Source organism: Pneumocystis carinii (genome assembly GCF_001477545.1).
Source record: "Pneumocystis carinii B80 chromosome Unknown supercont1.5, whole genome shotgun sequence".
Lineage (NCBI taxonomy): Eukaryota > Fungi > Ascomycota > Pneumocystomycetes > Pneumocystales > Pneumocystaceae > Pneumocystis > Pneumocystis carinii.
Window position 1 is genome coordinate 493,410 of NW_017264717.1, and position 15,716 is coordinate 509,125.

The 15,716-nt window shown below is 26.2% G+C and overlaps 8 protein-coding genes and 1 non-coding gene across 9 annotated transcripts; 5 read left to right on the plus strand and 4 right to left on the minus strand.

Moving 5' to 3' along the window:
• The first annotated feature begins 597 nt into the window (after positions 1-597).
• Positions 598-1,838, plus strand: T552_01366 (hypothetical protein). Its single transcript, XM_018369951.1, has 3 exons — positions 598-895; positions 947-994; positions 1,043-1,838. The coding sequence occupies exons 1-3, from the start codon at positions 644-646 to the stop codon at positions 1,790-1,792; spliced, it is 1,050 nt and encodes a 349-aa protein (XP_018226608.1). The 5' UTR covers positions 598-643; the 3' UTR covers positions 1,793-1,838.
• A 166-nt stretch (positions 1,839-2,004) lies between these two features.
• T552_01367 (hypothetical protein) lies at positions 2,005-4,714 on the plus strand. The gene is made up of 5 exons (XM_018369952.1): positions 2,005-2,829; positions 2,875-3,842; positions 3,886-4,099; positions 4,147-4,275; positions 4,320-4,714. The coding sequence occupies exons 1-5, from the start codon at positions 2,051-2,053 to the stop codon at positions 4,666-4,668; spliced, it is 2,439 nt and encodes an 812-aa protein (XP_018226609.1). The 5' UTR covers positions 2,005-2,050; the 3' UTR covers positions 4,669-4,714.
• Positions 4,715-4,847: 133 nt separating this feature from the next.
• Positions 4,848-6,533, minus strand: T552_01368 (hypothetical protein). The gene is made up of 5 exons (XM_018369953.1): positions 6,408-6,533; positions 6,197-6,365; positions 5,746-6,155; positions 5,512-5,701; positions 4,848-5,466 (listed from the first exon to the last, which is right to left on the minus strand). Exons 1-5 carry the CDS (start codon positions 6,488-6,490, stop codon positions 4,894-4,896), a joined length of 1,425 nt encoding a protein of 474 aa, XP_018226610.1. The 5' UTR covers positions 6,491-6,533; the 3' UTR covers positions 4,848-4,893.
• A 24-nt stretch (positions 6,534-6,557) lies between these two features.
• On the minus strand, positions 6,558-7,939 carry T552_01369 (guanine nucleotide-binding protein subunit alpha). Its single transcript, XM_018369954.1, has 6 exons — positions 7,909-7,939; positions 7,726-7,858; positions 7,339-7,681; positions 6,883-7,295; positions 6,716-6,831; positions 6,558-6,674 (listed from the first exon to the last, which is right to left on the minus strand). The coding sequence occupies exons 2-6, from the start codon at positions 7,841-7,843 to the stop codon at positions 6,603-6,605; spliced, it is 1,062 nt and encodes a 353-aa protein (XP_018226611.1). The 5' UTR covers positions 7,844-7,858; positions 7,909-7,939; the 3' UTR covers positions 6,558-6,602.
• Positions 7,940-8,798: 859 nt separating this feature from the next.
• T552_01370 (hypothetical protein) lies at positions 8,799-9,576 on the minus strand. Its single transcript, XM_018369955.1, has 4 exons — positions 9,286-9,576; positions 9,071-9,227; positions 8,902-9,024; positions 8,799-8,845 (listed from the first exon to the last, which is right to left on the minus strand). The coding sequence occupies exons 1-4, from the start codon at positions 9,529-9,531 to the stop codon at positions 8,817-8,819; spliced, it is 555 nt and encodes a 184-aa protein (XP_018226612.1). The 5' UTR covers positions 9,532-9,576; the 3' UTR covers positions 8,799-8,816.
• Positions 9,577-10,064: 488 nt separating this feature from the next.
• Positions 10,065-11,331, plus strand: T552_01371 (hypothetical protein). The gene is made up of 8 exons (XM_018369956.1): positions 10,065-10,110; positions 10,167-10,196; positions 10,249-10,395; positions 10,437-10,597; positions 10,642-10,718; positions 10,761-10,923; positions 10,967-11,095; positions 11,141-11,331. Exons 2-8 carry the CDS (start codon positions 10,175-10,177, stop codon positions 11,294-11,296), a joined length of 855 nt encoding a protein of 284 aa, XP_018226613.1. The 5' UTR covers positions 10,065-10,110; positions 10,167-10,174; the 3' UTR covers positions 11,297-11,331.
• A 343-nt stretch (positions 11,332-11,674) lies between these two features.
• On the minus strand, positions 11,675-13,299 carry T552_01372 (hypothetical protein; the record flags this gene model as incomplete). The annotated part of the gene is made up of 8 exons (XM_018369957.1): positions 11,675-11,793; positions 11,840-11,908; positions 11,954-12,231; positions 12,275-12,820; positions 12,866-12,976; positions 13,024-13,171; positions 13,220-13,247; positions 13,292-13,299. The coding sequence occupies 8 exons, from the start codon at positions 13,297-13,299 to the stop codon at positions 11,719-11,721; spliced, it is 1,263 nt and encodes a 420-aa protein (XP_018226614.1). The 3' UTR covers positions 11,675-11,718.
• Positions 13,300-13,750: 451 nt separating this feature from the next.
• Positions 13,751-14,362, plus strand: T552_01373 (hypothetical protein; the record flags this gene model as incomplete). Its single annotated transcript, XM_018369958.1, has 8 exons — positions 13,751-13,789; positions 13,838-13,882; positions 13,927-13,937; positions 14,006-14,016; positions 14,064-14,113; positions 14,158-14,171; positions 14,223-14,245; positions 14,292-14,362. 8 exons carry the CDS (start codon positions 13,751-13,753, stop codon positions 14,360-14,362), a joined length of 264 nt encoding a protein of 87 aa, XP_018226615.1.
• A 653-nt stretch (positions 14,363-15,015) lies between these two features.
• Positions 15,016-15,088, plus strand: T552_05016. The gene has a single exon. It is a non-coding gene; the product is annotated as a tRNA-Thr (tRNA).
• The last annotated feature ends 628 nt before the right edge of the window (positions 15,089-15,716 follow it).

Genomic DNA, 15,716 nt, shown 5'->3' on the forward strand with positions numbered 1-15,716 from the left:
AAAAATACTATTTTGGAATTCCTTCTTCTTTGTATGTCGTGTTTTATAATTCTTATATATTATCGGTTTCATTCACTATAATTCACATGTATAGAGTTTTTGCTTTTTAAAATTACATCTTCATTTATACTTTATCTATTCACTTATCACTTGGTATTTCAAATCTTCTTATTTCTTCACTATAATACTCTCTTCTATAATCTTTCTATTTCATATACATTCTTTCTCCTTATAATCATCGTTACATACATTTTTTTACTACTTCATTTTTTTGCCTTAGTCTTTCTGTGAAAGCTCCGTCCAACTTAAAATTTATTAACATTAATAAATAATATAAAGGAGTACGTTTAATTTATAAAATAATTATGCTGATAAGTCTTATGTTTTTTATTAGTTAAGAACCTTATTATTTTTGATCCTTTATGCTTTTTATAACCATATTTTTATCACAAAACATGCTATCTGTTTTTATTAAAGATTGATTGGCTATATAAAATAGAGGAATAACGACATTTCTACAATATTTATTGTTTTTTTTCTATATATTAAGAGTTTTTGTCATCTAATTTAAGCCTTTTATCAAATCTTCAGATTATTATTTATTAGACACTGGATGTCTTGTTTCATCTAATTATATAGCTTGATGACCAGTAATACAGCAATAGATAGTGATGTGTCTAAAGCATCAGCACGAGAACATTCATCATATAAGAAGTTTTGCAATGTTAAGAACTTAACTTTTATTCCCAATGCTACAATAGATACATCATCAAATTTAGCACCTTTAAATACACCGCGTTCATACCTTTTGGCAGGACTGCGCACTGCTCCATGTTTGGATAGACAAGTAGGATGTGAGCCAGGAAATCAAAAGAATGAAGAGACATATGTTCCTGTATGTATTTTTTCATATTAATATATATATATAATGAATAACATAATATAGCTTCCGAATGTCTATAGGAAAGATATAAATGATTCAAGACACATGGGGGTTGCTAGAAATCAATTTAATATATATATATATATTAATAAATATTAGGCATCAGCTTACCCACATATACATGCTTTATCACCTAGGACAGCACAAGGACTTGGTTTATCCACATATCAAAAAGCAAGCTTTCCTGTAAATTCTGTATCAGAGCCATCTACTCCTTATCAACATAACTTTGATGAATTTAAGGGAATAACTCCACAGAAATATTCACCATTATTATTTTCCAATTCATCTTTTACACAACCTATCTTATCTCAACAATATTCATATCAACCAAGAAAAATCAATCCCACCTCACCATCAAATTCTGGTACCTTTCTTAAAAGCTTTCCTTCACATCATATACCGGAACAACATGTTTCTTCTTACTCTCCAATGCTTCACGAATCACATTATGAACTTCCTGGTTATTCTAACCCTTTAGAAATTCATTCCTCAGCTTTTCCTGGCTCTACTTATCATTCTCAATTTTCTAATCTTAAGAAAAACAAACATTTTTCGGCTTTTCATACAAATACTAACGATTCTTCTACAAATCCTAATTCACCATTTGGTTTTCATTCAAATATTCCTCCTTTAAATAAAGATGGTGTTCCTTATCGTCAACCACGTGGTCCTCCTCCTATGGAAGAACTACTTTCACCTAATGAATCCGAAAACAAAAATTTTTCTCTAAGATTACGCAGGCAGGCTATTAACAAAATATTGCATGCTGGTGTGCAACGTCAAAACATCCTTTTCTCTTCTGGATCTACTCTTGATACTCCTAATGATCTACTAAAAGCATCTTAGATTCTTTTAAAATACCTCTTTCTTTCTTATCGTCTCTACTACGATTCACCACTATTTACTACTTATATTTATCATCTTTAATATTCTTTTTCTTTCTTTATATCGCCTTTTTATACATATTCTTAATCATCTATATATATATACCCTTCATATTTAAACCCAAACACCTCGATCCAACGTATAACTTTTGATAGATTTAATCTTCATAGGATAATTGCTTATAAAGACCTTATAAAGACCTTATCCAGACCATAATTTATGTCAGGAAAAGCAGGAAATGCATCATCAGATGCTGGAGATATTCCAGAGGAATCATGTACAGAAGATCTACTTTCTAAGCGTAGAACAAAACGAAGTATACACCGCGTCAGATTTGACGCGGAAGAAGGCCTAGAAAACATAGGAGAAGTATCAGCAGAAGAATCGGCACATATATTAGTAGAAGGAGCTCAAGGCAGTAGTTCTCAGAGACATAAACGGGTATCATCTTTTTATATCCAGGAAGAAGTTGAGACGTCAGCATTGGATTCCAAGGAGCACCTTGGAATGGGAGAAAAGAGGGAATCAAGCCCGGTATCACCGGTTATTGGATCATTTGAATCGAGTCAGAGACAAGGATTATCATCATTATCGCTTTATACGTCGCAACTTCTTGAATCTGAACAGACAAAAGTTCCGGATGTTCAGTTGCTAGATTTACCTCATAGAGTATCTAGTAGCCCATTTTTATCAGGAGAATCGCCATCAGTATTTTCAGCACCGGAAGAATTTAAACAGTGCGTTCCTAAGACATCGAGTAAACAAGTGTCATCAGGATCGCCTAAGAAAAAAGCGGGAAAAAGACGTGGAGGAGAGTTTTATTCATTGACGAAATATGCGTATGATCTAGTACGATCGCATTTACGTGGAGAGTCATATCGTCAGAAAAAGGTATTAAAAGGAACAGATATATCTGAAGATTCAACACGAATATCAGGAGAAGATACAACACAAACGTCTGGATTTCGAGGAGGGGTGTTATCGCATCTTTTGAAATTGTATAAGATAATTTTTTATGAAAAAAAGAATATTAATAGAAATAGATATAATTCAGATAATATGCATTTTAATCGGCAAAACATAACGCCGCCTGGTACAGGACGTAGTACGCCTAAATGGCATAGTAAATCGACGAATAGTTCGTCTACATCATTATCAGCGTTATTGGCAACATCATCAGTGACGGTTGCAGTTCCAGGTCTTTTAAATATTCATCGTGATGATTCTGGTTCAGGATTATCAAGATTATCACGACCTCCGTATAAATTACGTAAGCATAATAGTGGATTAGCGAATGCCATAAGACATAGTCTATCTCGATCGAGATTAGAAGATGAGATTCGTATTACAATACATTTAGCAGATGTTTTACAACGACAAAAATTTATTTTGAGATTGTGTCATGCATTGATGCTTTACGGAAGTCCTACACATCGTTTAGAAGAATGCATGAGATTGACATCAAGAGTTCTTGAAATTGATGGACAATTTTTATATATTCCGGGGTGCATGATTGTTTCTTTTGGCGATTTGATTACTCATACGTCAGATATGCATGTTATTCGTGTTAATCAAGGATTAGATATCGGAAAATTACAGGAAACTCATTTTATCTATAAACAAGTAATTCATGATCTTATTGGAGTAGAAGAAGCAATGAAAAATCTTGATGAAGTAATTAATCGGAAACAGTATTATAAAAATTGGGTTGTAGTTCTTTTTTATGGTTTTGCAAGTGCGTTAGTGGGGCCATTTGCATTTAATGCATCTTGGCTTGATATGCCTATTTCATTTCTTTTAGGTTGTATTTTGGGTTTATTGAAAGTAATTGTTGCACGACGAAGTCTTATGTATGCGAATGCCTTTGAAATATCAGCTACTATTATTACGAGTTTTCTTGCAAGAGCTTTTGGAAGTATACCAGATCAAAAAAATCAGGGGAAATATATTTTTTGTTTTGCAAGTATGGCAGAAAGTGCTATTGCACTTATATTACCGGGTTATTTAGTGTGTAAGTTATTTATTTGAAGGGTTTCTATTTCTCATTTAAAAAGTGTGTGGATCATTAGAGCTTCAAACTAAAAATATAGTCGCTGGCTCTGTTAGATTATTCTATGCTATTATTTATTCATTATTTCTTGGTTTTGGAATCACTATTGGTTCTGTTATTTATGGTTCAATGGATCAAAAAGCTAGTAATGAAACATATTGTCGTAGTAACATTGATGTTTTATATCGTTTTATTTCTGTTCCTTTATTCACCGCATGGTATTATAATATGGCAGTTTATATTTATTAATAGCTAATAAAAACAGTATTTTAGTTGTTAACCAGGCAAGGCCACATCAATTCCCTGTTGCTGTAATTATCGCAGGCACAGGATACATTGTAAATTTTTTTTCTTCAAAAAGATTTGGTGCTTCTCAAGTTTCAAATGCTATAGGGTATGATACTAGTTGTAATTATGAAATCGTTTTAATTTGATAAGGGCTTTTGTAATTGGATGTCTTGGTAACATATATTCTAGGATTGGCCATGGTTTAGCTTTTACCGTTGTTTTACCAGCAATTTTTGTTCAAATTCCATCTGGTTTAGCTGCGCAAAGAGGTGTTTATATTGGTATAGGGGAGTCAAATGAAATTTTTTCCCATAATTCATCTACTGATTATAATATTTCTGATTCTGCAATTGAGCATTCAGTTAGTCCTAATTCTTTGTCTTTTGGTATTGTCATGATTCAAATTTCAATTGCTATTACTGTCGGTTTATTTTTTAGTTCTATCCTTATTTACAGTTTTGGTGGCATAAAAAAAAGGTCTGCTTTGTTTTCATTGTAAATTAATCATAAGAAACCCGAATGCATTAATATTCTTGTTCAATATTAAATCGTATAGTTCATGAAACAGTGTTAATATTATAAATAAAAATATATCCCAATAAATAATTGTAGGTTGGTAATATGGTACAGAAATTGTAATTAGTTTTTTAATTGTAGGATAAAAATTCCAGGAATCATTTAAACTTAAGCATTTTATAGTTATTAAGCATAAGTATTCAAGATATCAAAGTTCCCATAAAAAAACCTTGTTTTGATGATTGTACACGATCCAATCATTGTTTCCTTGTAATGAATCTTTGTTTTTTAAACAAGATTGACTATAAATTATATTTTCACTTCCTAAAATTTTATTTTTAGATAAAAGAAGCCCTGTTTCAGGATCACACTTTTCAACATATAGACCATTATCTGAAGAGTTATCTATCGATTTTAGATTTTTAATAATGAATGAATTTTGAAGATAAACAAGATAATCAAGTTCTTGAATATGATTTTTATGGAATAAACATCTAACAGCATGCATAGTTTTTAGATCCATCTTTAAATATTGACCACTATTAAGCTCATAAAAGATCATTAGCTCGTCCTCGTTGATAATATTAGTTTTAAATGGCATATTTTTATTCATCAAACTTCCATATCGCAATATACGTCCACAATCTGGCGACAAAACATAAATTCTATATTGATAATATGAAATTTCGTTATTTGAAGTCATGTTTTCAATACAAAGAATCAATTCGTTATTTCTTTTTAAAAATTCAATAATTATAACATTACACTTTTTTGATAAATTCTATATAAATAATTAGTATTTATCTATATATAGATTTGTTCTTACAGGGTCTATTTGTTCTAAAGTCTTATAGAACATAAACTTTTTGAATTTTAAGTTCCAGACACTTAAAACCTGACTAAATGTATTGATACATATATTATTATTACAACAAGTCATAGATGCTACATCAGAGCTTCCTAGTTTAAATGTATCTATTAATTCCAGAGTATGAAGTGACCATATATAAAATACACTACAAATATAATAAGTATAATTATAATATATTATCAAATATACCCAAAATAATTAACACCTACAATAATATAAGAATCCAAGGAAACATTCAACATTCCTCCATAACTTTCAGTAGAAATATATATTGCATCTTTCTGGCTGATACCAGGCCTTAGGCAATATAAAGTAATCCCTTTATTAAAACTTTCTGTTATTGAATGGTTATAAAGTACAAGATGATTATCATATAATCGAGTATAAAGCGAACTAGATGTTACCTTGTTATAAGGATAAAGTATATTAAATGATTTAAGCTCTCCTTTCTTCATTCTTATGTATTTTTTTGCAAATTTTTGAAAAAGTGAATACCAATCATTATTTGTATCTTTTATAGTTTGTCCATTAAAATAAACATTTATTAGCATCTTTGCAACTAAATTGCATGAAATAAGAGTATTCCATCGTCTGCAGACCTAATCATATTATTTTTTGATATTAAATATATAGTATTTGCCATTGAAAATACTATAATATCCTCTATATCCAGGTATTTAAAGACCATTTCTAGAAGCTCATAAGGTAAATGACCAAGAATATCAAAATAATATGGTTTTTTATTTATAAATTTTTGATGGATATACCATATATCAACAGGTGATGATTCAATAAATAATGTATCAATTCTGTATGATTTAATATAAGGGATTTAAGAACAAATAGAGTACATTAACTGGCGAAGATGAGGACTTGCATTATTATAAATGTCTTTAAATGAAGAAACTAAAGATGTGTATTCTTCTAAAGACATGTTTTTTTTAATAAAAAAATAAGAATTATGAAATATAAAAATTAATATGATTAAATCAAATTCCTCATAATACAGGAAGAAAATAGTATTTTAAAAGGTATACATGTATATTTTATAGAAGGCCACAGTCCCTCAAATTTGTCTGTATAATAATATCATTAACAGCGGCCATTACAAATTTTATCTAATGGCATTAGAATGATTTATATAAAAAAAACTATTTACCTGACTGCTATCTGTTGCACAAGTAAAATGAGTATAAATTTGTTTAGTATTGGATTGGTTTAATGAAGTAAATTTGTTTAAAATATAATCGCATGCTGCATTATAATCATCACCTCCTAAATTAATAAGATTTTTTCTATAAATAATCTTTGTTAAATAAAATGTACCTGTATAGTCAGAGAAATAGTTTTTCATTGGAGAAACAGAAAGTTTCTCCCGAAAAATATCTATTTTGTTTAAAAACAATATTATACTTGTTTTTATAAACCAGCGAGAATTACAAATAGAATCAAAAAGAGTTAATGCTTCATGCATACGATTTACTGTTTCATCTTCAAGAAGTAATTGATCATATTCTGAAATAGCAACAAGAAAAATAATCGTTGTCACATTTTCAAAACAATGAATCCATTTTTTTCTCTCAGAACGTTGTCCTCCAACATCAAACATACGATAAATTACATCTCCAATAATAAATGTAGTTTCTGTAATACCAGTTGTTTTAACTCGAGAACGCAATACATCTTGATCTGTTGGTAAATAATCAGGATGTGAAATTCTATCAATTGAATCAAAATAGCTAAAAATATCCATAAGAACACTTTTTTAAGAAAATAACATACTATTTTGCCGAATCATTTAATTGATATTCACGAGATCTCCGAAAACATTCTTGTACACCTGTATCTTTCCATAATGAAATAACTGCTTCTCCAATCTCCTGGGGCAACACATCCCCCTCAATTTGATTTGGTTGGCTAAGAATAATTTGTACATATTCCATATTTTTCGAGTTACCAAGTGGAATATCCATTACCTCCATTGCTTCAAGAATAACTCTCATAGATTGAATCGTATTAGAATAAATTATTTCCCTAAATGATTCCCTCTCTTCTACACTATATCCCCCTTCATGTATAAGTTTCATTTGCTTTAAAATCGTTGATTTTCCTGATTCTCCAGCTCCTGAATCATTTAAAATATATTTCTTTAACAATAACAAAAGCTACCAAGAAGAAGCATCTTTATTTCATTCCGCATAATAATTTGGTCTCTTTTCAATTGGTTTTCTATTTCTTCATTGCGCTGCTTTTCTATGCTATTTTGTGTGCTGATTCCGCATCCCATATTTTTAACAATAAGCTATCCAAGTATTTTTAAATAACCTTAAGAATATTTAGTAATAATTATACCTGTTTTTCTAATATTATACACTAATTATGTATTTTTTATAAACCTATTTATAGAAAATATAGGTATATTAAGTATCTAAAATATTTAACAAGTACTTATTAAATATATAAATAAAGTAATATATTCCGTATATTTAATATGTATATGGAGGACTTGTAGTTACTAAGTTGTTTAGAAAATTTAGTAACAATGGGCTAAACGATGATGTTATAGGATGTATCGTAAAAATCTTTTTTCGACTGAGCGTCAAAATCTTTTATCGATTGTTATCTATAATGAATCAGTGCTTAGACATTATGATATGGGGAATTATTACTTTTAATAGAACTATTTATATATATTTATTTAGCTATAAATACTTTTATACTTTTTGATATATTAATTTTTAGCAAGTTATTTATATAGAATATATAGTAATAGTATATAAGAATTAATAAATTAAGTTATTTAAAGAGAATATTTTCTTAAAAGTATTTAATAAATATTATTGTTAAATAATAAAAGTGATAATTAAAAAGTTATAAAATCGAAATTGATATGAAAATATATGTATGAAATCTTTTTAAATAAAGATTACCAAGTTAATTGGGGTTTAATTATTATATAAAATTAAATATGAAATAGAAATGGTTAAAGATCTATAAATTTATGTTTTTTAATAGCGTATTTTTTTATTATGAAATAATTAATGATACACTTTATTATTAAATCATAAAATAATGATTTGATTTTTTTAAAAAAGCATATTTTAATACCAAAATGATAAGTTGACGCATTGAAAGGTATGCAATAAAGAAATGTTGTTTTTTTTTTATAATTTGGTCTTTTTGTTTTCTTTTGAAACTCTAAAGAAAAAATGAAAATGTGTCTTTTTTAAGAAACATTAATTAATTAAAATAATTATATATTAATTGATCGAAAAACTTTCTTGGCATCCTATAAAAGATATTTTAAAATTACTTATTATTAAACAATCAAAAGATTTATCTTACCACAAGTGCTAGTTGCATTAGGGTTATCGAATACAAATCGTGCTGCAAGTTTATCTTGAACCCAATCCATTTTGCTACCAATAATGGTAAATAATGCACGATTATCAATAAGAATTGCTACACCTAAAGATTTATTAGTAATATATATTTAAAATGAAAATAAAAATACCATCTTGAATTATTGTTTCATCATATTTTCCCGGTTCATCTACATATTCGAGTAAATATGATAGACCTGCACATCCTTTTCGTTTAGTGCCTATTCTTATCATTTTTGGTTCTGGCTGATTCAAAAGCTCCTTAAGCCTCTCTACTGCACGTGGTGTCTTAGTTAAAGTTAATATATTGTTTTATTTAACTTTAAAATATCAATTTTTGATTTACCAATGTCATTGCTGTTTTTCTAGGATTATATTTAGTTTTTAAAAAAGACGCTGAACGTGTCATCTCCCTCTGCTTCTCCTTAACTGGACTACTTATATTCTGGTGCATCCAAAGCGTAGAAGACGGCTTTTGATATGTTTGAAGAAACTCCCGATGTACATTTGTTTTAAGTAACCACGGCCTTAAAAATAGTCTCTCTGCCTTCCCGTTTCTCCAAAAGCACGCTGATCTCTCTTCAAAAAGCATGTTCTTGTTAACAAATAACCCTCCTCTCCTTAACTAATTTATCTCTTAATATTTCCTTCACTAAATTTTTATGGATGTTCGATATCGACGTATTACTAATCATTAGTAATCAATAATTTATAAAATAAATTTATTAATATTTATTAATATTTTTTAATATTTCTTAATATTTTTTATTTTAATATTCATAAATTAACATAAATTTTAAGATAATATTAACAATAATTTTAAAAGAAATATTTTTTTTCTTAGAAATTGAATGATCTGATTAAACCATAATATCCAGGCATTAATAGATATAAGAATATAAAATACAGTTTTATACATAAAAATATTGAGAAGACATAGCTTTTAAGAACATAAACAGTGTATTGTAATTTATTAGGATGCTGCAGAAGGATTAAAATTTGAAGGCGTAGGATATATAGAAATAGTCAACTTGTATAATAAGCAAGTCTTTAAAACTATTTAAAAGTGGTGAAACATTGTAAAATCTTAAGGGTTATTAAGAAAAAAGAAAGGAAAAAGGGAATCTGTTGTATATTTACTTATTTAAATTACTTCTTGTTACTTGCCAAGGTAAATCATTTAATATGAACAAATTGTTATTTATTTTGTTTAAAATAGTTTTTTAGATCTTAATATGCCACTAGTTGTTTTTACAGGTTTCTGTCTTTAAAGGACAGAAATATAGCTGATGTTAATTATTGACTTTAGGCTATCCTTCTTCAGGAAAAACCCAGAGAGCACATGAGCTTAAAAAGGCACTTTATGATAAGATAGAATTAGATGAAAGAAAACCATCATTTCAGGTCGTTTTGATTAATGATGAATCTCTTGGAATTAAGAAGGATGTTTATGGAAGTAGGGATTTAATTTTTTAAAATAAAAATGTCATATATTAGATGCGACAAAAGAAAAAGCTGCTCGTGCAACAATGTATTCAGCCGTTGGGCGTGCTTTAAATAAAAACACAATTGTATTATGTGACGGAATGAATTATATTAAGGGTTATAGATATCAATTGTATTGTGAGGCTAAAAACACTGGTACATCTTATTGTGTGGTAAAAATTAGAATAAAACAGGAATTTATAATTTATATTTTAAGATCCATTGTGGGACTCCAATTAATATATGTAGAGAATGGAATTGCGAGCGAAAATCTTTAGGATATCCTCCAGATGTGTAAAATGTATTGATTTTTTTAATATTTTTTTATAAATTTAGATTTGAGGAACTTTTGATGAGATATGAAGAGCCTAATTCATTGGCGAAATGGGATTCGCCTTTATTTACTGTAATATATTCAGATTTATCTTCTCCTGTTGATTCGATATGGGAAATCTTATCTAGTAAAAAAATGATCAAACCTAATGCATCAACAATTGTGGTACATGATCCATAGATTAGAAAAAAAAAAATAATTTTTTTAGAAACCATTGCCATCATCTGACTATTTATTTGAACTTAATAAAATTACTCAGAAAATTATAGATACGATAATTGAAAATCAAATGAATCATGGTTCAGAATCAGAGATAAAAATCGATTCAATAAATAAAGTATGATATATATTTGACTAATAATATTTATTGAATATCATTTAGAGTATAACTTTGTCAAATAATGTTACGTTATCAAAATTACAATCTATAAGGCATCGGTTTATTAATCTTAATAGAATACAAACATCTAGTAAAAGTAAAATTCAAGAAATTTTTATAGATTTTTTAAATAGCCATTTAAACGAGGATATTAAATAAGCATAAATATTTTATAATTATATTTAAGTTATTTGTATTGATCGTTTATAACTTATTTTAATAATTTATTTTTAATATTTATCATAATTATTAATTGTAAAATCTACAATATTAATTCAATAAATATTTAAAAATATAAAGTTAATAAATCTTATAACATTAAATTCTTTTTATTGTAAAATCATAATTGATTCAATTGATAAATAATAAGCATATTTAAAAATAATATTACTTTATTTAAAAATGATATTACTTTATTTAAAATAATATTTTATTTATATTCTAGAATTTAATTCGATTCTTGTTAAGTTTAAAATAAAATACAATAAAGTAAAAACATTAAAATTGTCTCTCCTAATAATAGGTTATTGTAAAAATGTCTATTTTCAAAACAGCATTTTTTCGAAAAAACAATGAATAGATCACGACTGTTCTAATACAGTATAATTTCCCGGAAATACTCCCTCAACTCCATTTAATCTCCCAGTCCACCAATCCTAGAATATGTTAGACATTTAAACTATTGCAATAAATAATATATACATTTTTTTTATCTGTTTTCTTTATTATTTCAATTCTATCTCCTGCTTTAAAAGAAAGATCACCTTCCATCTAAAAAAAATAAATATTGAAAACAAATATTTGTAATTATTTGACCTGTGCTTCATAGTCATATAATGCCACTGCGCATTCTTTTCCTTTTAATAGAGTTGGTTTACATGGAAGAGGTGGTGGTATCTTCTTGATATTAGAATTCCTATTATTAGCATTACTGCTTTCTCCAATGTTATTTCCATAATTTGTCTGATAATTTTGTAAATTTTGTACATCGTAATAAGAAGGCAATTCTTCTGATTGCACATTTGATTCTAAGTGAGATGATGTAGGAGATAGTTTGGCTGGTTTAGAATTGTCAGCTTCAGCGACACATCGAGCTAAAAAGATATTAATTAATTTAGAATATCATGTATTACTAACATCTTCGAGATAGAGTAAATCTTACAATACCAAGACTTTCTGTTATTTCTTGAATATTATTTCGCTTGAGTTCAAATCCTTCAACAATTTCTCTATTTAAATCAAAATATCCAATGTCAATACACTTCATTTTTTCATAAAGAGTGTAATATATATTAAGTTGTATATAATAAAGGTTTTGAAATAATGGTTGAATAAAATTAATTTCTAAACCAAAAAGTATAGGAAGTTCTTCTTTTAATAAAGTATTATAATATTCATATTCTTGTGTACTTTGTTCAACAACATTTTCTGCACTATAAAGAGCTCTTTCATCTTTTAAGGTTTTTTCTTTTTTGTCTTGAAGTTTCTTTAAATTAGATCTATGACGGTCATAATCCAAACGTTTTCGTTCTCGTTTCTCTGTTATTTTATGAATAGATGCAATAATAGATAATAATTCACTAGTAGGAGCAATAATTCTTGATTCAATCATTTCTAGCTCCGGAGTAAGTATTTCTTGAAGTTCTTTAACAATATTTCGATATTTTTGACAAGCATCAACAGCTAAAAACTAAATAAAAAAAAATACAGATAACATCTATAACAAACCTTCACTACATTCTTCATTCGATTTATTTTCAATATCTGTACTCTTTCCTGTAATTGGTTTATAAATTTCTTCAATAATCACCGCAAACTCCATTTGATAACTTAAAATATCTTTTTTTTACATCAGAAAATACTGAAATTTTATATTATAAATATGCCTGTTATTGATTGTAAATATTTTTTGGCATTATTAAGCAATTTTCTTAATTTTAGCTCAAGTTCTTTAAATTGATTTTCAACATCTATATAAGCTGCATCCACCGTATTTTCCCCAATATTAAGCTTTCCCTTAACTTGTTGAGGTGCCTTTATATTTATTCTTAATCAAAATATCATTTCTAACAAATTTCATACCCTTACTACTGCCTTTTGAAATCCTTTCCTATCTTAATGTCAGCTTTATCTATTTAATAAAACTTAACTTACCAGCTCATTCTTAACAAATTATTCTACTTATTTAATAAGAAATTTTTAAATATTAATCTTAAATTCTTACTTTTATTCTTACTTTTTAACTCTTTTCTTAATTATTTATTAAAAACTAATTTAACGGAGTTCTTAAATCTTAAAAAAAGTTAAATAATCTTTAAAAATGATAAACCTTAAACCTTTATATTTTATTTTGTAGTGTAAAATTCTTAATAAACTAAATTTAATAAGATATAAATATATTATGTAGAATAAGAATAATAAATTTAAAAAGTATTTTAAGAATAATAATATATATAAATTGTAATTGATTAGGAAATAGTTGTTTAATAAATATGTATAAAAGATTTTAAATAGAAAATTTTAATATTTTCATATAGGTTATGATTTATTTTTTAATATTTCGTTTAGCTAAAGATATTGGGGGAATAAATAGGTGATATTAATTAATATAGAATGTCACTTATTGAAGAATTTGAACAAGCAGCAAAAGATGTATTGTATAGAATATTTTTTAGATTTTGTTAGAATGTTATTTTTTAGGTTAAAAATCTTTCATTAACACCATCAGACTCAGAGCTTTTAGAGGTAAGTTATTGGGGGGTAAAGAAACATATTTGATTATATTAAAGCTTTATGCACTGTAAGTGTGTATTTGATATAGGATATATCTGTATATTCATTTTCTTATTGCATTTTTACATAATACAGGTATAAGCAAGGTAATAAATATATAGTTTTTTGCATTATATATATATATATTCTTTAGCTACGGAAGGAGATATTAATAAGGAAAGACCAGGATTCTTTGATGCTAAGGTAGATATTTTGTTTTTGTATTATGTATTAAAAGATTAAATTAGGGAAAATGTAAATGGTAATTATTTTAAATTTTTTTGTTATTAATATTTCTTATTTTTTTTGAAAGGGATGCATGGAATAAACAGAAAGGTGAAAATTATTTTTTAACATGTAATCATGTAAATTTATTGAAAAGGAAAATCTAAAGAAGATGCTATGAGAGAATATATTGATTTGGTTAACGCTTTAAAAGAAAAATATTCATAAAATATCATTTTCTTTATATTATGGAATGATAAATCTCATAAGTAACAAGGTATTTATTTTACATAGTTATTTTTTGGATTATGTAATTTATAAGTTTTAGAATTATGTTGGTATCTCGTATTTTCAAATAAACGTATAATCCAATTATGCCAAAATATAAATATTATTTTTATTTATGTAGTTAAATAATATATTTAAATATTGAGAAATTATATTATTTAATTAATCTTGCTATTAAATTGTTGAACATTTCGATATTTAAATATTTAATAAGCTATTGTTTTATGATAATTACTAATAGATCTAAATTAATTATTTAAGTTATTATATTTGAATATTTAATTTTAGATATAAAGGTTTTTATATCTACAAAGAAAAAATAGTTTCATATACTATATTTTATTTTAATTCTTATAATTAAATTGATAATTAGAACATAAAAAAATTATCTAGTTTAAATTTTAAACATTTTAAATTACTAAAATACAAGATTAAACCTATGTAAATTATTTAAATATCTTGATTATTTTAAAATAGAGAATCTCTTAATTCCTTAATATTTCTTTTAATATCAAAATAACTTTTATAATTTCAGCTTGCAATTTCTTGTATATAATTATTAATATAAATAAGGGGCACTGCTACAATTAAACGCCTTCTTAGTTTAGTGGTTATAATATTCGCCTAGTAAGCGAAAGGTCGGTGGTTCGATTCCGCCAGGAGGCAGGTTGGATAGTCCTTTTTTCATGAAATAAATCTTAAGAATTAATAATATTATATATTTTATTAGATTCCTTTTTTTTTAAAAAATTAAAGCTGTAGTTTTATCATATTTTAGATAATTATTATTAGTTTATCTCATAAAATATATTAGATTCACTGAACAGCGAAAACTAACGTTCTTAAAATATTAATGATTTTTACATGTTTAATTAGAGAATTTAAACATTTAATATTAAATTTAGGAATATAAAATTTATATAATATTTGTTTAAAGATTATAAAATTGGTTAATTTTTAAGCTTTCAAAAAATATAGGTTATAAATAATTAATTTCATAAGTTCATTAAATTATTTAAGTTCTTTTTCATAATATTTTTCTCATGTGATTTAAAACTTAAAAAAATTAAAATATATTGTAAAATTAAAAACATCTTTATAACTTAATTTATTTTTTATATATCTAATCTTTTTATAAAGTTAGAGATTTTACTATAAAATTTCATTTTAATTATTCATGTTTTATTTTAATAAAAGTAAAATAAATCCACAGTAATTCTAATAAAAGATTAATAATTATTTAATAAAGAAATTCAAAAACAAATAATGTTTTCAAAAAAATGGATTATTTGAT